Source organism: Eptatretus burgeri, chromosome 14 (genome assembly GCF_056783735.1).
Source record: "Eptatretus burgeri isolate ZD-2024b chromosome 14, Ebu_testis_v1, whole genome shotgun sequence".
NCBI classification, from domain to species: Eukaryota; Metazoa; Chordata; class Myxini; order Myxiniformes; family Myxinidae; genus Eptatretus; species Eptatretus burgeri.
In genome coordinates this window covers 64,948,180-64,970,445 of record NC_140974.1, presented here as the reverse complement: position 1 = coordinate 64,970,445, position 22,266 = coordinate 64,948,180, and the positions used below count along the sequence as shown (strand labels likewise).

Genomic DNA, 22,266 nt, shown 5'->3' with positions numbered 1-22,266 from the left:
TTTTGTCATAATCTATGCACAACTTTTTTGAGCTGTCCTGCTATATCTCGTATTTGGCCCGATCTGTCAATAGTGAAGAATCACTTAAAAACTCTCGTTTCCGGATCCGGATCTTCAGCAAAATCCAAACAATTTGTCGTCGTCACACGCCCAACCTGTCCACCAAATTTCATCCAAATCAGTCAATAACTTTTGGAGATGAAGGGATATTAAAGGTAGGTGTGAAAATGAGAAGTAGTGAAAGCAGTTTCTTCCGTTACCATGGAGTTGCGAATAACGACGTGAGAGTGCAAGATGACAACGAGCAAGCAAGAGCTCCCTCTCAAGCTCCCACAACTCGAGCACCACCAGTTTCTTCTCGACTTTCAGAGGAAGAAAAAGAAGAAGAAAAAACCGGTAAGAAAGTGCACACATATTAGAGGGAGAAATAAAACAGGAGGTGAGTCGAGTGCAAGGTCATGTATTAACCAGGTGCAGGAACGATCTCTCCGTCATGGCTGCGCTTGGGTGAAGTTCCTCCTCTTTCTCCCTGATGGTCCATCAAAGGAATGAACGCAAAGATTACAAACGCGTGCAATAACACCTTTAACACTGTGATCACGGACAACCGAAACAATTAGCCAACTACAGCTCCCTGAAATGATGCCAAACTCATACAATGGACATTTGATGATGATGTCGCATTTATAACCATGACGGATCACCAAGAGCTCGAATGCAGATACTTAGTGAGTTACTGTGTGCACATTACCTGTGAGAGAGGCATTACAAGCCAGGCATTGGGTGCCCTAACGATCGAAAGGGCGTTTATGGTAACCATATAAGCATCGACCTGCTTTGCTCGGCCGTCCTCATCCTTCGCCTCACGGCCCAACCTCCATGCTAGCTCCAACATGGCTGCAGCCGCTGCAGGGGGTTTGGAAGGAAGTCGAGTCGAAAATGCAAACATTTTAGGATGACAAAGGAAGAAAAATAAAAGAGGATAACTGATAATGAAGATAGGACAGACGGCTACGTCGACCTTGACGAAAGAAGCTATAAATCCACCTTTACGATAATTCTGCTGCTTGATATGAAAGGCGTAAAGCAACTCGTAGAGACACCCGGTAACAACGTCCACAGAACGTGCTCGACTCTCCAAAATGGACACAACCTCAAGTTGAAGGTCTCCAAAGGGCAGCGTTGTCAAAAGGTCAAAGTGAGAGTTGTCCAGCAGACTCGTCACGAGTTTCCGCAAACAACTCTTCTGTCTGCGAGAGGGAGCGACTTTGAGGCAACGACAGGACGGCTTGATAACCAAACCATTTTACCGACACCTTGCCTTTCCTTCAACCTCAAATAATCCGTCGGAGAGCATTGCATGCATGGGATACATAAAAGGACAGCAGGCCGCATGATTGGCTGGAGGTCTCGAAACGCAGAGGCAAAAATAAAATGAAGATAAGTGAAATTACTGCACATTGTGCACGTACCCTTGTGGGTCTTTCATCTGTGCGAGTAGTTGTTGGGCCTCGTGATATCGAGCGAGCTCCAGGAGTTGCAGGAAGAGGTGGGACTGGAACATCACCTAGGTCGAGTTGAACATTTTTGAGTTTATTAAAAAGGGATAAGTAAAAAGATAGAGTACTTATCTATGATAATGAATGTCAGTGTGTCTCCTCCAGAACTCCAAAACCATGAAACCTCATGGCTCAAAACTTTGGAAGAGGGAAGGGAAGTGGTGGGGGTTTCACAGGTCAGGTGATGTATCACTGCGTGCCACTCTCAGATGGACGGTAAACTGGGTGTCCTATCTGCCAGCATTAATTGTTGGACGTTAAGTTTCCCATGGGTGTCCTTTGTGAAGAGTAGGTGGGCTATCGCCGGCACCATGAACAAATTACAAATTCCTGCACTAACCTACAGAGGGCACTGCATCAGCAGCACAGCCTCACCCTCAGCCGATGGTGCGACCCCGCAACCACGTGCTGCATTCGAAAGAAGAAGAAGAAGAAGAAGTGTCTCGTTGCTATGATAAGTGGTGCTGTTGGCCAATCAGTGTCCTTTCACGCACAGTACACTGGCCTGAGGAAGCTCGCTGGGAAGCGGATGAAACAGCACCTATGACCAGGTCTGCTCTTGTTTGTTACTTTTTTCCCTTTAAAAATTATTATTATTTATATACAAATATATTTGCATCGACCCATGGAAGTTGCGTGTAATGCAAAATCCCACTTCTGTTCCACCCTATCCCCTCTCCCAACTCGGTCCTCTTCCCCTTTCTTCTTCAAGTCCTCAACTCCCCATCTTACCCCAAACACCCCTCCTCAAAGCCTCAACCCCCCCCTCTCTGCACTCCCCCAACTCTGTCCTCCCTCTCCCCATTTTTAACTACGTTGAACAATGAGACACAAGGAACTTTGATGCAGCAGGAGGAGGTCGTTCAGCCCAACATTTCAATACCGCTTCATTCTTTTTTAAATTGTTCACATGAAACATGGAATTTTTCATGCACTGTCAAATTAATTTGAAAAGGGTGCAACACATGACAGAGAATGCCCAAACAATTAAAACATGCCTGCGTTGTTCCTACATGGTTCCCGTTCCCGCTCGTTAACAACAATGTTAAAAGTAAATAAATTTTAAAACGAGTTTACTCACGAGATTCATTCATCTCATGATTCTTCAGTTAAAATCGCGGTTAAGTAAGGTAAATGATTTTTTAAATCATAAAGGTCATTCCTAATGGAAACAAGGACAAGCGTCCAAGAGCCGCGTCCTAAAGGCAATAACAACAACAACTTCCGATATTTCGTCACGTGCCTTGATGGAGCCAATAGCGAGACCCGTCATGGAGGCTCCTTGTTCATGACGAGAAAAATCGTGTACTTACGAAATTACAACACATTAAACGGAATAATCTTTGAATAGTAACGTGAACTTTTCGAAACTTTTAAGCAAATGTCCGAATATATTTAAAAGTTAATGATAGACGCTCTCAAAAGGCACCGTCTATGTGAGGATGTGTACAGGTGTTTAGTATTTAAGGAGATCCGGATCCTGTATATAAAAGAGCCAAGTCCTAAAGGTTTTGTCTTCACCAGAAGAAGAACAAGAACAAGAACAAGAAGAAGAAGGAAGAACAAGAAGAAGGAAGAACAAGAAGAAGAAGAAGGAAGAACAAGAAGAAGAAGAACAACGCGGAGCTCTCTTAGAGCCAGCGTTCGCTACATGAGACGCAGCTAAAAAAAAATACAACTAACTGAAACTCTTCGGACAAAGATCTTCATGATGAAATAGGTTTTACGGTCATTGGTCGAGTAATTCAAGAGGATATTGTCAGATAAACAGACAAACAACTAGAAGGGCACTCAGTAGAGCGCATTCCTCCGCCCCGTAATGCCTGATCCATGAGAATATATCGAGCCCAATACATTTTTGAGATATCGTGCTCTGTATAGTTTTTTGGCCCCGTCTCTCAATGGTGCAGAATCACTTAAAATTGTATGAGTCGGATCCAGATCTTCACGAAAATCTAATCAGTTCGTCCTTGTCACACACCCAACCTGTCCACAAAATTTCATGCGTATCTGTCCACAACTTTTTGAGATATCCTGTACACAAACAAACAAACAAGCAACAAACAGACAGAAAGACAGACAGAAAGGGGTGAAAATGTAACCTCTTTCACCTTTGGTGGCACAAGTAAATTCCCAAGAAAATGAGGCTTTCAATGTTGTTCACAGAAAAAGGTGAGAGAGAGAAAGTGAGAGAGCGAGCTAGTCAGAATCCAAACAAATGAACAATGACAGAGGCAAAGTTGATTTTATTACCACATTTCCATCATCACGAGAGCTTTTTTCCAAGGCAACCTTCGCCACGGAAATGATTAGTTCAGGAAGTGAGCAGGCCTCGAGTTGCAGGATAACCTATAAAACAACCAGGAAACAATGCAATATCCTCAAGTTCCAAAAAAAAAAGGAATCCTCATCCATTGGCCGAGCAAGAACTTGCTGCAGAGGTCAGAGACTCAAGTACGGTCTCGATTTTGTAAGACCACATTCCAGACCAACCTTGCGGTAGTAGTTCATCTCGAGAGAGCCGGGTGGTGATGGTGAAGAGTCGGGTGGGAGAAGCCTGAGCTGCACGTCCCGCTCGTTCGCAGCAGCCTGTGCGGCCTTCAGGAAGCAGGAAAGTGCCTACAAACACAGAGGAGGATGGAACAGATTCAACGACCACTTGGAGGATATGCTGGGAAGAACCCCATGGTTCACCCAACTCACCTTTTCCGCCTCGCCAGTGAAAAGGTATGCTTGTCCGAGCGCAAGCATACACACGTTTCTGTTTTGAGTACTCCAGCTGAGCAGCTCCAAACAGAATTCCTGAATACAGACATCAAACTCCAAATTATTAGAATTGCCCTCTACTTCACTCAATCCCAGCCCCTCCCAATCCATCGCAGCTTTTGGATAAATAATTATATAAAATGACCCATCAAGATATCAAATATCTTCCATAACCACAAAACCATGAGGTTCCAACCAAGCCGCTCTTTTCGCTGGTTCGCTAATCCGTCCTGCAAAAATTCGAATTGGTTCAGCATTTATGGCGTTAAACAAGGTCACAGCAAAGGTGCATGCAATTGAACGCTTTTGGAAAACATTTAAATTGTTCTTCTCCATGAGTGAATTTTGGAAGTTTACCGCCGTTGACGCAGCGTCTTTTACATCCCCTTATTTAACACGTTACATTAGTTAATCATGCGTGCTGTTTGTGTCCTTTACGTCATCGCTAAACACAGTAAGTTTCCTGTTTGGAATGATTTTCAATTTCGTTTGACTGCCAGAAAGACAGAGTTTAAAAAAAAACAAACGATCCAACTCCTCTCTGTGCGCGTGCGATCGGGACAAATTCAGAGACAAACTACTGATAAACTACAGGTTCGTTTTCCAATCCATGTTTAAAATATAACATTCAATGAAATGACGTTGTTCCTCAATCATCAACCGACGATTGTAGACAGAGAAAGTGAACGAATTTCTTAACTCCACTTTCGCTTGGCACACGTGGGGTAATGAAGTGTCCTTGTCCCACAGGTAACGGTGTTAATGCTGGAGGACACAACTGACCCTGTACAAAAACAAACAAACAAACAAGAAAACACCACTTTTGGAATCAAATGATGGGTTCCCGTCATGCAAACCTTGAACGAAACACAAACCCACGTGATGCACGACAACACGTTATTTCTTATCGCCTTGTACATTTTTCGCACATTGGCACCCCAAATGTACCGCCATTTTTCATGGAGATGTCCCCTCCAGTTTCATGAAGCGGACCGCAGCCAACCATTGAAAGGTCATGGATCCGCAATCCAAAATAAAGCGACGAACGCCGTGCAATGTTCGAGTAGCACGAATAGCTTCGGCAAATATTTCCAACGGTTATTGGTGAGAAACTAGAAAACAGGCTTCGTTGCGAGTGCGTCGAGAGATACGCCTCCTCGATGTTAACCCACTGTTATGTATGACCTCAATTGAAGGTCACATGAAAAACGAAAATTGACCGAGGGAAGAGAGAGAGAAAACATCACATGCTTCCAACTCGAGTTGATCTGCAAAAATTATTTTCAAACAGCACACGACCTTTGCCCTGTGAAACCCAATGTTGAATCGGTTAGTCTTTGTAATACAGTCCGTACTTTTGGCAAGTTTGGTTGGAATCCCTTCAGTAGTTCACAAGTTATCGTGGCAACAAGAAAATCGATAACCGACGAATGGACAACCCTGAAACGGAATGCCTCCGTCCTTCAGCTGGGAGGTATAAAAACAACACAAGTCAGTCACTTACTGTAATTGTCATTAGGGTGGCAATTCGGTCCTGCAAAACCAATTTGTCGTTCGGCAAGCAGACATGTTTTCATGATTAAATCCAGAATGGAACGTTTTCTATACTTCCAATGTTCATAACGTGCACCTGAAATGAAGAGGATGCTCTTCCTGCAACCAGGCGTCTTCAGCCTGTACTAGCAGGTTCGTTTGTTGCCGTGGCAACCAATTATTTGTTCATTATTACTTACGAAATCTAAGATTTCGTAAGTATATTGATGACTTCCGTCCTCTGTTTGTGTGTTTGTTTGTTTGTAGGCATGATAACTCGAGAACGGAAGAAGCTACCAATATCAAATTACACCACGTGATTCAGGAGGTTGATGGCTACTGCTGATTAGATTTTGGTCAAAATCGGTCAAAGGTCAAGGTCACACTGAGGTCAAACATTCTATTTTTGATGGTTTGGTACAGAATCATCGTAGAAACTTCTGTTTTGCGCCGCTACCTTCTCTAGAGACAACTTTTATTAGACAAGGTCAGAGGTCAAGTTGATGATTCCGTAAGTACCAGTCTATGACTGCTTGTTTTTACAGGTTCTAAGATTCATCGAGAAGCTGTTGTTTGAAGACAGACATTAAACACCACTGTACTCGACTTCACGCAAACGGCTGTGAACCTTGAGGGGGAAATGGACCTTCTTTCCTGGAGCACTCTGGGTGCCGGTGGCAATCTTGCGACGTGGCATCAGTGGGACAATTGAGAAACCACCCCTCCCCCCCCCCTTTCCTTCATGGGATTTCAACCCAGGGAGCTTATCCATGCTATATCTCCTAAATGCCGAGCGTACAGTATTTGGTACGATTTGGCCTGGGTAAGAATCCAACCACCGACCTACCATATTTAAGGCGGACTCTCTAACCACAATGCCACAGAGTTGGGCTCAATGCTTGTACATAAATCACGCGAAAGAGGAAGACGAGAGTAAACGTCAATTACACGGACATTAACAGACAATGCGGACAAATAAATACGTTCAGCACATCATATGGGATTTGAACCTTGGGTGTTCCCAACATCATGAGCCATCGGTTTAGATCCAAACACCAAACAGGCCTCCCTTTCGACATTTTTCTTCTCCTCCTGCCCGACGTTTTAGCAACGACCCCGATAGGTCACGCATGCAGGGAGTGCAGTTTACCCCGAAGCCCATCGCAAACCTGAACAATGCAACTGATGAATTAGAGTCCTTCCTTGGCCACGTGACTCCCCTCCGAGGGATTTGTGCCTTCGGCTTTGTCATTTCACTCTCCCGCCAGAAATAAAACTCAGCTAAAGGACACTTTGTGCTAACAAATTTATATTGTGAGACTCAACACAATTGTTACAATTATGCACAAGCTTGCTCATGAACCTTAGACGGTGTTCTTTGACTGTTACGCAAATCTCGTTCCAACAACTTGTTGAACACCCCCATCAAGTCTGGTTGAACTCGGTGAAGGTTTTGCCAGTTTTTTTCCTCCTCTTCTTTCGATAGCCTTTCACATTTAGTGGCTCTCAGCCTCGTTTACGGCAAACTTCAAAGGATTAAAAATGATAAAAATTGTCCACAAGCCATATGACAATACATAATGTGTAACATCATACTTTCAAGGGCCGATCAGAGTCAATTCAAAATTAGTCCTCGTACAAGAAATCCACTTTGCAATTTAACATTGCTGATAAATGGGGGAAATCCCGTTAATTGCATTGTGCACACCACCGATCTCCTCCGGAATGCGTGCAAGCGATTGCATTCGGTCGACATTTGCATATAAACAGCGACACGTTTGAGCGCTTTCAAAGTTGTGTGGTTTTACAAGATAGATCAGGACATGCCTGGAGTTGGGGCAGCTGGTGCTGTCGGAGCATAAACTCCCCGAGGCTGAAGGATGGATTCTCGGGCCAGCTGTGGGGAGTCAGTTAAAGGATGCCACGAGGGACAGGTATAAGCAATGGCCAATCTCACCAACATTCTCATTCGTTCACAAACCCATCCATCTGCCCTTACCCTGACATCTTACTATCACCCCTTCTGCATCACTATTTTCCTGAAAACTAACAAACCTTGGATTAAATTTTTTTCTTTTTTTAATGAAAAACTTCCACTATTGCTCGACTACAATCCCTCCACCCCCCCACCCCCCACAACCACCCCCCATCCATCTGCATTATTTGCAGGATACAGCAAGTGCATGAGGCTCTGGCACAACTGTGTGAGGATCTGGGGCCAGCTTGTGCTACCAGCGGCTTTGCTTGCTTGGAGTAGGGATGTCGGCCCTGACGCCAAGAGAAGCCCCTCGGCCACTGAGACTGGAGCTGCATCCAGTGAGTTTAAATGAAAAACAAATAAAAAATTAATGAACGACAAAACATCAGCTGACTGCCAGGTTAAACCAACTGGCTTTTTCAAAGCAGAGTGTTAAAAGTTTCAAAATCAATTGCTATCTGAATGGGATGCGCATTCTAAAATGGAGTGTTTGACTGTCAACGTTACCTGCAAGATGAGTGGCGAGCGGTCGAGAGTCGAGTACAGAAAGGTGTCGCATGGTGACCTCTCTGGGGCAGGACAAGGCCAATTACGAGTTTAAAACAAACAAACAAACAAAAAAAAAGGTTTGGGGTGGGGGGGGGGAGGTGAGGGAAAAGATGAGAAAATGGAATGAAGGAAGGATTAAAAAAGAAAAACAGCCAGGGTGGGGGGGGCATTAGAGGAGACAATCTGGGGGAGGAGATGGATGGCTGGGGGGGCAAGAAGGTGTGAAAGAAGGGCGAATACTTGGGAGAGTGTGCGCTGGGAGGGGGGAGTGTGAGAGGAGGTGGTGACAAAGCATTGGAGTAGTCAGAGTGAGAGGGGATGGGTGAGGAGTCATTGGAAAAAAATAAAATAAAATAAAATAAAATAAATAAATAAAAAACTTGATTGGGATGTATATTATAACAAGCGGTTCAGAACATTTTGAAAACAATTAACATAAGGAAATATGGGCCAATCAAAAAGAGTAGCACAAGGGGCGAATTAACATACATTGAAGTGATGCTCATGGTGGGAAGAGTGACAAGTGAGCGAGCGGTTTGGTAGAGTAACCGGTAAGCTTGGCAGAGATGGAGAGTAGATTTGATGAGGGTACGGAGGAGCCTGTGGTGACGGTCCTGTGGAGAGGTAAGACAGTGGAAACACTGGTGAATAGAAGAGGGTAAGAGGGGCGGGGGGAGAAAGGGGAGCTGGAGAGTTCAAAAAAATTAGAAAACAACAAAAGCAAAATGTTGAGAAAAGGGAGAGAGGGGGGGCATGTGAGTAATGGAGGTGCAGATAGGGAGGGAATGTGAAGACAGTTGGAAACCTGATGGATTACCATGTTGAGTGCTGCATTGAGGATCGCGAGCAAAGAGAACGAGATGTGCAGACGGAGACGGGAAGCTCTAACGGTCACGGCGGCGACGGCGGAGGTGGGCAAACTCCCAGCATGCAAAGTGCACACTGAAGAATGGGGATTCAACAACCGTGCCGATCACAACAGTCATAATTCAACACAGAAAAATAAACAAATCAGTTCAACAAGCATTAAGCAATTCACATTTCGAATACATTCGGGTAAAAAAAGAAAAAGTAAATTCATACGATGCTTCGATGCAGGGTCAGAAAAATAAATATGGAAACCAACATGTGACGACTAAATACAGAAGCGAGAAGGGTACTCGGTGGAGCTCAAACCTCCGCCACGCAATTCCTGATCCAGTAGAACATATCGGGCCCAGGGAATTTTTGAAATATCGTGTAATACATCGTTTTTGGTCCCATCCCTCAATGGTGAGGAATCACTCAAGAAATTTTTTTCAATTCTAATATCCAGATCTTCAGCAGAATGTAATCAGTCTATCCTTGTCACCAATCCAACCTGCCCACCAAATTTAATTCAAATCTGCCCACAACTTTTTGGGATATCGTGCAAAACAAACAAACAAACAGGGGTGAAAATGTAAGTTCGTTCCTTCCACGTTTGGTGGTGGAGGTAACGAGAACGGCACTCAGGAGAACGCATACCTCCGCCAGGCTGAACAGTTTACGTTTTGTATCCCACAGATAAGCGTGATCTGGATCCGAGTGCGAACCAAAATCTAATCGGCTTCTTCTTGTCACCTACCAAACTCATCCACCAAGGGTCAGGTCAGGTATGGGAGCATGCGCCAGAGCAGCGCGTCGCTGCATCCACTTTCCGCCGGTACTCCAGGGGCCTCCGTCTGGCCATCCCCCCAGCAGATGCCTGACCCATCCCCATCTCCTTGAGATGCCGATCAACCTGCTGCAACCACAAGGCACGTGGTTGGCCCATTTGCCTCCTCCACTCAGGAGACTCCCTCGCTGAGAGAATCTGGTGAGCAGGATCAGCGTCAGGAAAACGAGCCACATGTCCATACAGCCGCAGCTGACGCTCATGGACGATGCAGGTAACAAATCTCATTTGAGTCTCTCTCAGCAACCGCTCGTTGGACACAAAATCCGACCAGCGATAGCCAAGGATTCTCTGAAGAGACCTGGTACCAAAGGAATTAAGTCCCCATCTCAGATCCTTGGTCAGAGTCCAAGTCTCGCATCCACAGAGCAAGACTGGAGGCACCAAGTGTGCTGTATCACGTGATTGGGTTTTCGTATATCATGACTCGCCCGCTAGGGGTGGCAGGAATGTACATCAGGACGCGCAATAAAGCGGAGTTGCTGCTAACACTCTTGCTTCTCGTGTTCCACTGCACCTCGTATATCACAGTTGGCTGACGAAGATGGTTGAAAACGGACATGTGCCCGTTTTCGTCGGAGACGACTTCGAATTGTTTTCAGAGCAATTGGGATGCTATTTCCACGCGAATGATGTGGTCGACGAGAGCAAACAGAAGTCGATCTTGCTCGCCTCGCTATCGGCGGAGCATTATCGACTACTGAGTGATTTGGTGGCGCCGGACAAGCCCCGTGATGACGAGCTGTCGTTTCGGGACATTGTGGAGAAGATGAAAGCACACATGGCACCGGAGATATCATTACAGCTCGATCGATACCAGTTCGATCGCCTCTCGAAAGGTGCAGAGGAGCGCGTCGCTGATTTCGTGGCGCGAGTGAAGCATTCTTCCGTGGCATGCAAGTTCACGACGGAGGAGCGTCCAACTCGGCTCAGAGATAGTTTTATTGCTGGTTTACAGGATGCGAAGATGGTTTCGGCAATTCTACGGCTGAAGGGTGAAGCCATTACATTCGACTCGGCGGTCAGCATGGCTACATCTGTCGAGCAGACTCGCGGGGATGTTCGGGCCATCACCGGCCACGCGGGGTCGCGAGTGCCCCAGAACGCACGCACGACCTTCGGTGCGGGTCGGACGTCGCCGCGCGGCCGCACGAGCGGCGAGGTGACCCCGCGGACGTGTTTGGGATGCGGAGGTCGACACCTGCGCCATGTGTGCCCGTATAAAGGCACCGTGTGTTTAAAGGTCATGGACGGCGATGTGCGAGGCGACCTCGGTGACCCGGGACGGAACCGGCAGCCGTTGTTGAGCCTGTTTTCAATTGGCCCGGCGGCGGCGCGCCCAATGACGGTGGAAATCGAAGTGAACAAAATGCCGATCACGTTTCAGGTTGATACGGGAGCGGCTGTGTCGATCATAGGCGAACAGACCGCGCGTAGACTCAACGGCCTGAAGCTTATCAGGTCAAACCTCACGTTGTTCACGTACACCCGCGAGAAGATAACGCCAGTCGGGATGGCAGACGTGTCTGTGTGGTACCAAGGCCAGGTCACCGCGCTTCCGTTGTACGTCGTGCAGGGGAGGGGACCGTCTCTCCTCGGCCGAGACTGGCTGTCCCGCATCAGGCTAGACTGGGCCGCAGTTCACCTTGTGCAACCCGTGCCGAGCCGATGGGAGGATCAGTTGGAGAAGATTCTTCAAAGACATCAAGGTTTGTTTTGCGACGACCTTGGGAAACTCAAGGGCGTGGAGGCAAAGCTCTTCCTGAAGGAGGGGGTGGTTCCTCGTTTTTGTAAACCGCGGCCGGTGCCGTATGCCCTGCGTGACAAGGTCAAGGGTGAACTGGATAGGCTGGAGGCCTGTGGAGTGATCGAACGGGTGTCGTACTCAGATTGGGCCACCCCGGTCGTCACGGTGCTGAAACGGAATGGAGACGTCTGATTGTGCGGGGACTTCAAGTCCACGGTTAACCCGGGGCTCAGCGTGGAGCAATATCCACTGCCGTCAATCGATGAAATATATGCACGATTGGCGGGGAGTCGATATTTCACGAAGCTAGACCTGCGTGATGCATATTTTCACCTGGCGATGGATCCCGGGAGTAGCGAGCTTTTGACAATCAACACGTGTCAAGGGCTCTATCGATATACCCAACTCTGTTTTGGGATTGCTTCGGCCCCAGCCTTGTGGCAGAAAGCCATGGATCACGGTTGCTCAGGAAGGACGAGCGCTGGGCCTGTGGGCCTGCACACCAGGCGTCGTTCGACCGCGTCAAGCGGATGCTCACAGAGGATACGGTCCTCGTGCACTACGAGCCTGCGCGTCCGCTCCTATTGGCATGCGACAGCTCTGCATATGGCATCGGGGCAGTGCTCTCCCACAGGATGGACAATGGTTCCGAGCAGCCTGTTTGTTTTGCATCCCGGACCCTGTCCGCAGCAGAGCGGGAATATGCCCAGATCGAGCGCGAGGCTCTCAGCCTCGTCTGGGGTGTGCGGAGGTTTCATCAATACCTGCTGGGGCGGCACTTCACTTTGCAGACGGCTCACAAACCGCTTCAATTCATCCTGAGACCGGAACGCGGGGTACCGGTGGTAGTGGCCACGCGAATACAGCAGTGGTGTCTGTTTCTTGCTGCTTACGATTATGATATTCAGTTCCGAAGCACCAAGAAGCATGCTAACTGCGACGGGCTGTCATGCTTGCCGTGTGCGGAGGGTCCAGCTGCGTCTGAGTCGGCCGACCAGGTCGATGTGTTCGCGCTGGGCCAGGTCCAAAGCGGGCCGATCACGGCCAGACAGGTCGCGGTGGAATCGGCTCATGATCCAGTGCTCGCCCGTGTCGTCCAGGCGATTTCTACAGGGAATTGGAGCGATCTGCCTTCGACACCGGCATTTCAACCTTTCACGTCGCGCGCATCGGAGCTATCGTTGGTCCAACGGTGCGTTATGTGGGGAATGAGGGCGGTGATTCCGCCGAAGTTCAGGCAGCGGTGTTTGGAAGAACTGCATGTCAGTCACCTTGGCGTCGTGAAGACCAGGAGTCTTGCTCGTAGCCTGTTGTGGTGGCCGGGGTTGGACAAAGACATTGAGCAGTCGGTTAAGCATTGCGCCACGTGTCAAACAGATGCTGATAACCCGCGTCGAGCCTCGGGGCTATGGCCGACCTCAGACAGAGCCTAGCAGAGGGTCCATGTAGATTTTGCGGGGCCGGTTAATGGCAAAATGTTTTTGATTGTGATCGATGCATTCTCTAAATGGCCGGAGGTTGTAGTATTGCAGCATACATCAGCAAACATTACAGTAGAGAAACTGCGGACGATCTTTGCTAATAAAGGATTACCGGAGATCCTGGTCTCTGATAACGGTCCGCAGTTCATCGCAGGTGTATTTGATGAGTTTATGCGTCAAAATGGAATTCGACATCTAAGGTCCGCACCGTATCATCCTGAGACGAATGGGCAAGCTGAATCGTTTGATAAGATGTTGAAACGGGCTTTGCGCAGGGGGGGGGGGGTGTTGCACCTGTGCAGACGGTGGTCGATGTCTTTTTGCTCCATTACAGGAATGAGATTCATCCTGTCACGGGCGATTCTCCTGCCATTCGTCTCTATGGACGGGCATTGCGGTCCAGACTGGATTTGCTACGACCTGGAGTGTAGGGGAGTGGGGCGGTGTCGCGTCCGACGCTGCTGCGCGGTTTTGATATGGGACAGCGGGTAATGGTGCGCGATTATTTCCACGGTTCCAAATGAGTGCCGGCTGTGGTCTCTGTGGTACTGGGGCCGGTGAATTGCATGGTGCGGACTGATAGTGGGGAGGTGTGGAAGCGGCAAGTGGACCAAATGCATGATCGCTGTTCAGAGTCACCCCCCCCCCGGGCCGAAAGATGTGGGACCCCCACCTGTAATGTCGCCGTGGCCAGACGTTGTATCGCCAGGGCCGGATGTGCCGGCGCCCACGGGGTCTTCACCTGATTCAGTCCTGCCCGAGGACATCGGGCAGGCTGGTCGGCCAGGGGCGTTTGTTATTGCGGATGGCGCAAGTCCGGCGAGGGTGTCACCTCGACCGAGCCGGGAGGCGTCTGAGCCTGGGCCGTCTGGCGTTGCTGCCCGTCTGAGGCGGGTCAGGGTGCGGCCGCGGTACTTGGAGGCTTATGAGTGTTGATTGGTTTCGGTTGGTCATGTTATGATTGTCCTTTCATCATTTGACTTGTCATTTTACGAGGGGAGGAATGTGCTGTATCACGTGATTGGATTTTCGTATATCATGACTCGCCCGCTAGGGTTGGCAGAAATGTACATCAGGACGCGTAATAAAGTGGAGTTGCTGTTAACACTCTTGCTTCTCGTGTTCCACTGCACCTCGTATATCACACCAAGGACCTGAAGACTCGCACTTTAGTCCTCCCACACAGGTACCAGCAGCGCAACACCCCATTATCCAGTGAATCCACGACTCCCCAGGCCCGACCCAAACATCGATTGACCTCTGACTCACAGCCGGCAGAGACATGAATATCACTGCCAAGGTAAATGAATCTCTCCACGACCTCAACATGCTCACCACAAACAGGCACAGATAGGACAGCAGCATCCAAGATGTCATTGAAAGCCTGGATCTTAGTTTTGACCCAGGAAACCAGTAATCCCAGCGGCTCCGAATCCTCATTCAGCACCGCGAGGGCTCCCGAAAGGATATCTGGAGTCTACGCAAAGATGACTGCATCATCTGCGAAATCAAGGTCAGAGATATTGACATTCCTAAACGATGCACCGCAGCTTGATCTCTCCGACATCTTCCCCAGAATCCAGTCCATACAAGTGCTGAAAAGTGTGGGGGCCAGTACACATCCCTGACGAACTCCAGCAACAACTGGAAATAAGTCAGAGATGGTACCACCACATCTCACAGCACTTTCAGTTCCAGAGTAGAGTTCAGACATCAGATCGATCAGTTTTGGTGGCACCGCACGAAGACCTAGAATCCTCCAGAGGGCATCCCAATTCACTGAATCAAACACTTTACAGAGATCAACAAAGGCTGCAAGCAGCCCCTGCCGAAACTCTCGTCTGTGTTCGGTGAGGACCCGAAGAGCAAAGATAAGGTCAATCATTGACCTCTTTGGTGTAAAACCTGACTGCTCTGGACACTGGTGCTCAAGCAGATGGTGGCGAGCCCTATCAAGAATTATCGGAGCAAAGACCTTGCCTGGCACTGAGAGCAGCTACACCCCTTGGTAGTTGTTGCAGTCTTGGCGATCACCATTCCCTTTCCAGAGAGGGACAACAAGGCCCCTATTCCAGTCAGTTAGGATGATGCCTGTGTTCCAGGCAGAGCATAGAACTGCATGCAACGACACGAGTACAGCATTTCCACCAGCATTGAGAAGTTCAGCATGGATGCCACAGATCCCTGGAGCTTTACCCCATTTCAACCGGTTCACCGCAGCCTGTGTTTCCACAAGCGAAGGTGGACCACAGTTGATTGGAAGGTCAGCAACAGGGATTGTAACACCCCTGATGTCCAACTCGACAGCTGGTGGAACAGCCTGGTGCAACCGCTCCAAGTATTAAACCGTCCCAGTGGGCCTTCACTTCGGACTCCTCTGTCAAGAGCCAACCACCCTCTGCTCTAACTGCAGTGCACCGAGGGATGGGCTTGGATGAACGCAATGCGTGAATTCCCCTGTAAGCAGGACGAGAATCACTTGACCACAGGTGATGCTCTACCCCCTCACAGATTCCTCGCACACAGGCCTCCTTGTCCACCCTCAGTGCACGTACAGTTTTACGCCTCAGCTCCCTGAACAGCTCAGCTCTGCCATTCAGCCTGGCCCTGCGACTCTGGTCAATGGTATCCAGGGTCCCTTGAGAGTCAAAATTCTTCTTTGCCCTACGGTGAGTTCCAAGACATCCACCGGCAACATCAAGGACGGTGGTCTTGAAGGCGCTCCACAACTCTTCAGGACCCCCCAAAGCTCCAGACCCCCCAAATCTTTACTCAGCTTGTTCGCAAACTCCTCAGCTACCCTCTCATCCTTGAGCTTGCCAACATCCAGCTGAGGCTGGGATGGTACCATTCTCCTGCACTTAAGGTGCAACTTCAGAGTTGCTACAACAAGCCTGTGGTCAGTATTGAGGAAATGAGCACTTCGGTAGACCCTGCAGTTCTGGATCATCCTCCAGCGACCATCAACGAAGACATGGTCAATCTCCTTTGCCGCACCGCCAGCGTTGGAATACCAAGTCCAGCGATGAGCTTGTGGGCGCTGAAACCATGAACCGGCCACCCTAAGTCCATGACTTCTTGCAAAGTGAAGGAACTTAGTGCTATTCACGTTCACAATTCCAGATCCATGGGGACCAACACACGTCTCATAACCATCCTTTTCAGTTCCAGTCGATGCATTGAAATCCCCCAAGATGAGAAGTGTATCTCGTCTGGGGCACTGATCAACCACAGACTCGAGCTGGCGTAGAATGCATCCTTCACGGTGAGATCACTCGCCTCAGTCGGAGCATAGACAGAGACCAGGGAAATGACACCCAAGGAGTGACGAATCCTTAGTCTCATAATATGCTCGTTGACCGGTGTTACCTCAATTATCATTGGAGTCAGCTTATTGGACACAGCTACAGCAACTCCTTGGGCATGGTAACCATCAGAGCGACCAGACCAATAGTAGGTATAACCACCCACCATGATCTCGCCGCAATCCGGTCTCCGAACCTCAGAGAGTGCTGCAATACCATGTCCAAACGCTTGAGCTCACATGATAACAGAGACGGGTGATCATCCTCTCTTAGGGATAGGACATTCCAGGCACCCACCCGAAGGGACCGCCTCAGGTTAACCCAAGGACACCGCCGTCTGGTGGACGACACCTCAGCACCACTCCGATACACTCTCCCGCAATCTGACCCGGGAATGTTACCCCGTGGTTTCCCTCCTATCATCAAAAATTGGGGGTCCCGAAGGCTTTGACCCAATCCTGTCATCCGGTGAGCTGCCTTGCGAAGGAAAGCTGCACAGGAGGTACTCCCCACGGATTGGGTTTTCAGATTTCATTGCGTTTTTGTGTTTTGCGCAACGAAGGGTTTTACGGTTGCCGGAGTGCAAATCCTGCCACCAACCTCCTGATAAAAAAAGTAACCCAACTGCAGGAGGACGTCCGCAGACACAGTTGGGCACGAGATATGGATGGCCGTTGCTCACAAGAAGCTCCTCTGCCCTCTGACAGGTTTTTTTTTTTTAATCCTGCTGGGTGTCCATATCCAAACACTCTCCTCACCAAAAAACCTGGTGGAGGAGATGGTTTAGTCGCCGACAACCCGACCATGGAATAGGTTAGTACAGGTTTACATGATACCTGCAGCAAGTCACAGATATAATCTGGCCTCACCTGACCGTGATCCACCAAGTTTTGTCATAATCCGTCCACAACCTTGTTAGATATCACGCTATACTGTATATCGTTTTTGGCCGCATCTCACAATGGTGAAGAATCACTTTAAAAAAAATTAAAATATTCTCGTATATCCGGCTCTTCACCAAAATTGAACCAATTCATCTTTGTCAGACCCTCAACCTGTCCACCAAGTTTCGTCCGAATCCGCCCAAAAATTTTTGAGATATCCTACTCACAAACAGAAAGGTGAGATATCCTACTCACAAACATTGCCACGTAGGAGTGGCAATGGTCAATGGCAGCGAATGTCATGGCAAGCAAAGACAGGGAGGTAAACTTGATTTTAATTAACTCTGTGTGTGTAAGTATCACAGCAGTTGTTACTTCAATACAAGCGATAATTCGTGGAATGCATGTGAACATTCCGTACGGGCACGCACTACTTCCAGATAGTGATGACACTGTAGTCTAATAATTTCTCGATTTCTTATGCGCATTTATAGATAAACACAATGCCCCAATCCAGTCGTCGTTTACGAGAGCGAAGGAACGGCCTGTGTAGTTGTTTGATTTTTTTTTGTTTTTTTTTGGGGGGGGGTTGCACGTACGGGCATGCGAGAGCGAAGGAACGGCCTGTGCGGTTGTTTGAAAGTTTTTTTTGTTTGTTTTTTGGGGGGGGATTTGCACGTACGGGCACGCGAGAGCGAAGGAACGGCCTGTGTGGTTGTTTCTGGCTCGCGGTTTGAAAGTTTTTTTGGTTTTTTTTGCACGTATGGACACGCACGTACGGGCACGCACTCGTTTTTAGTAAAATTGCTCAACTAGCTACCTTCCACACACTACCCATCACCCTCACCCCTCTCTGACCACCATCCCCCCCCCCCCAACAAAAGCCAAGAACACATGAAGCCAACTATTACAAGGCCAAGAATAACGGCTCAAGGGGAGGTCCTCATTTCCCCAATAATTAATCGATAACGCTCAAACATTTTTAATCGCATCATCATTGTGCATTCATCAAGCAATCGTAATGGAGATAAATTATTCACAATAAGAGATGAAAATTTCAACAACAAAAAAAAAAACTAAGTAAAGCAATTACCAACAACTTTGAGCTGCAAGCAGACGTCGAGCACACAATATCCGTACAATAAAGTTCTGTAAACGTACCATGAACAATGTGCTTTCTCATCACAAGCAAAGATCGAATTGAGGGGATGGAGGTAAGGCAGAGCTTTAACACGGCACTACAGGCTGGCTTTAATTTGCTGGTAAACTTGGCTCCCTTACCATCACTTCCAGAATTTGATCCATCAGGGCTCGAGGGGTGAAGAGCCTCGAGAAGAGGTCGGACCATGGTGGGTAGGTCAGGGATGACACACAACTGGTGCACCATGTCCGAACTGGAGTTCAAGGTGGGGGTTGGGGAGGAGTTAGTTCGGCATAAGGTAAACTTACCACAACAGGTGGATACAATTATCTTGTACATTGCAAGAGTTGTAGAGATTGGCTAAACACATCTGGGTCATTACATTTTCCCCCATCTATTTAACATGGTCCTGAAAACCCATATCCCACCCATCGCACCATTTATCCCAAATCAGCAACGCTGCTTCATGTGCAAACTTCTCCAGCTCCAAAGAACTGCAAATCTCAATGTCCCTCTCCATCCACTCGCCGTGACTCTCTCCACCATCTACATCTTCTCCCCACAACAGCTCAGAGACTTGCTGTGCCTTGTCCAGCAGAAATACCGTAGCTGAGGAAGGAGACGGCAAAGGAAGAAAGGACCAATTGGAACTTGATCTCAAACTGTACGTGAGACAGTTGGCAAAGGCAGTAGTAGTAAAGACAATACAGTAAAACCAACTTACCTGTACAAAATGAAAATGGCATCGTGTTGGATAAAGAGCCAGTGGGGGACAGAGCAAGTCGGTCAAAAGGGTGGGCAGGAATTAGGAAAGACAAACCACCCTGAAAACAGAGCAACAAACCGGTGAGATGGCAAACTTAAAGCTTTTAAAGAAAGAGAACAAAAATTGAGGTGGAATCGAGACAAAAGTATTGAGGAAGAACTCACCGCAGACAGCAATAAGGACAGGCCTGATTGCGGGCACACAATGAATGAAAGTGGTTTTGCCGCGGAATGCTGATACTGAGCTGCATACGCAAGGAACCTGGCCCAGCTGTTACTGGTGTCAACGCCTCTCTGATAAAATAAATAAACAAATAAACAGGATCAAATCAAACAAAAGGAACAGGAAGTTTCCATATACGTCACCTTTATAAAACTCTGTGCTTCTCAAAAGCTTTGTCAATAAACACACGAGCCATTAATTAGTAGTAACAGGCGTCCACAACCATCCTCGACCTTGTGACGTTGTGGAACGTCGGTGTTCAAGCTCGATTGCGAACGAGACGAAAAGAGGACTCTGCTGAAAGTTCCGGTCAACACAAAAGTTCAGGATAATGTTTTTGTGCTCATTAATTATCATCCATGTTGTCCATTGTGCCACACCGCACACGCCGCGTCTGATACAAGTTAGAGATGGTGCAAGCCTAATTTTCTCGAGTTTGAGCTGACAGCTTCCAAACAAATAGAGCCCAAAGCTCATGTTTCTTCCCAGAAAATAGTTTCCCAGGAATTGTGTGTGTGCCAAAGCCTGAATGTTTTTTTTTTAACCATTTGAGCTTTTGTCATCAAATTTTCAACAAACTTATATTATGGTAATATGGAGGAAATAAATAATGATAATTTAAAAAATTTCAGCTGTTGTTTTCGTCCATTTCAGTTCGAGTGCAAAGGGAAGCTTTGCATTTGGGGATTCTTGTTATCGTTATTTTGTATCATTAAACCTCATTTAGGTTAGCCCGTGCTGGCGTCCCTATCTGGGCCCGTGGATCATGACGCTGTAGGTTAAAATCCCATACAGAATGACAATTTGTCCGTTTATATATTTTTAGTATACATAGTCGACGCTCGTGGAAGAGCAAGTATTAGTACACTGAACGGATCAGGACACAACAGGAAAGAAGGAACAGTTGAGAGAGGGGAAAAACACGAACAGCAGGGTTGAAGGCCAAGATAGAGACACAGACTTGGACAAACAATGGGTGTGGGGAGGAATGGGGGACAGGAGAGGATGCATGGGGTGGACAAAATGGACACAAAAGGAAACTCTGAGGAGGGAAAGCTGGAAATTTGGAAGGAGGGGGGATTGGGACGGAGTGGGACTTTTTTTGTATACCTTGTCAAGGCTCGTATGACAGCGAACACACAACACACAGCAAGGGGGGTATAACACAGGTGGGGCATGGGAAGGACAAAACAGTGGGGAAAAGAGACACCAGGAGATCTGTGGGAGAGGGATGTGGAAGGGGAACATGGGGCATACAAGATGGACACCACAGGGACCTTCAGGAAGGAAAGCAGAGAATTTGAAGGAGGTGGGTTTAGGGTGGATTAACGGGAGTAGAAAAGATCGAGGATTTGGATGGGGGATGATAAGAGGTGGTGATGAACAGCTGTTTTGAAGGGCTGGAGGGAAGAATGGGATAGAACAGAGTGAGGGAGTTTGTTCCAAAGGTGGGAAAAAAAGGAGGAATGAAAGAGTGAAGGTGAGCAGTGATTCTTGCTTTTGGTAGTTTTACCAGAAGGGGTTTCTGGCGGAAGACATATCTCAGACAGAGCAGGGGGCAGGGGGCAAGGCCGGAGAGGAGACGTTAGAAGACAGAAAGACCACCGATCTGCCTGCGGTGAGAGAGTGAGAGACCCAAAGACTCAGCCTCATCGCGAGAGACACCAATGATCCGAAATGCCTTGGTTTCCACAGCGTGAAGCCGAGAAAGGTGAGAGGTCAGAGCACCAACCCAGAGGAGAGAGCAGTACTCCATCAGGCTGTGGATGAAAGCTTTGTATGTGGTCAGGAGCTCAGGTGGGCCGAGGAAGGATTTTGTATGACAGAGGATTTCCAGTCGGCATCCCAGAGAGTCGGCATCACAATCCTAGAGATTGTGGATCTCCATTGTTGGGAGAGCAGAAGCAGAATATCCAGGGTAGAGTGACCTGGTCTGAAACCAAATTGATGATCAGAAATCAAGCCATTGGAGAAGAGGAAAGATTTGATGCTGACTGCCTTTGGAGGCGAGATTGGAAATGTGGCTTTCCCAGGAAGGATCATGGCAGACAGTGAGACCCAGAAACTTGAATAAAAGTACTTCTTCAAGTGGATTGTTCAGAAAGTAGATGGGAGGGGGTGGGGGGGGGTTCCAGATGGTCCTTTCGGAGAGACATAGTGAGAGTGTGAGATTTGTCTGGATTGAAAGACATGTTCCACGTGTTGGACCAGTTTGTGATTTTATCCAGATCTGTAGTGAGCGAAGAAGCTGCTGCTTGCCGGTCTGAGGGATGACAGATGGTACGGCAGAGGGTGGAGTCATCAGCAAAGAGATAAAGAGAATTTCCCAGAGAGTCAGAGAGATCATTGATGAAAACCAGAAAAAGAACAGGGCCCAGAACACTACCTTGAGGAACTCCAGCCTGGACAAGAAGAGGGGATGAGAGAACTTCATTTGGGGCCACACTTTGGCTGCGACAGGAGAGGAAGTCAGGGAGCCATGAGTGGACATGTCCTTGGATACCAAAGGAAGAGAGTTTGGTGAGCAGGGCAGGGTGCCAGACCATGTCAAAAGCACGTGATATGTCTAGCGATATGGCTCTGATTTAATGTCCGGCATTGTGGATCTCCATTGTTGGGAGAGCAGAAGCAGAATATCC

General features: G+C 48.0%; 1 protein-coding gene across 3 annotated transcripts in view; it reads right to left on the bottom strand.

Moving 5' to 3' along the window:
• The window catches only part of NUP160 (nucleoporin 160), a 100,667-nt gene that overhangs the window by 61,434 nt on the left and 16,967 nt on the right, over window positions 1-22,266 (bottom strand). For all 3 annotated transcript variants that reach the window (XM_085855276.1, XM_085855275.1, XM_085855278.1), the window contains exons 13-29: window positions 19,570-19,698; window positions 19,364-19,463; window positions 19,077-19,248; window positions 18,780-18,892; window positions 9,203-9,327; window positions 8,875-8,999; window positions 8,344-8,405; window positions 8,033-8,165; window positions 7,686-7,755; window positions 4,263-4,361; window positions 4,053-4,178; window positions 3,813-3,908; window positions 1,473-1,567; window positions 1,048-1,250; window positions 752-906; window positions 469-529; window positions 261-362 (exon numbers count right to left, since the gene is read on the bottom strand). In XM_085855276.1, coding sequence (XP_085711402.1) covers window positions 261-362; window positions 469-529; window positions 752-906; window positions 1,048-1,250; window positions 1,473-1,567; window positions 3,813-3,908; window positions 4,053-4,178; window positions 4,263-4,361; window positions 7,686-7,755; window positions 8,033-8,165; window positions 8,344-8,405; window positions 8,875-8,999; window positions 9,203-9,327; window positions 18,780-18,892; window positions 19,077-19,248; window positions 19,364-19,463; window positions 19,570-19,698 — 1,966 coding nt within the window. The remainder of the gene's footprint in view (window positions 1-260; window positions 363-468; window positions 530-751; window positions 907-1,047; window positions 1,251-1,472; window positions 1,568-3,812; window positions 3,909-4,052; window positions 4,179-4,262; window positions 4,362-7,685; window positions 7,756-8,032; window positions 8,166-8,343; window positions 8,406-8,874; window positions 9,000-9,202; window positions 9,328-18,779; window positions 18,893-19,076; window positions 19,249-19,363; window positions 19,464-19,569; window positions 19,699-22,266) is intronic.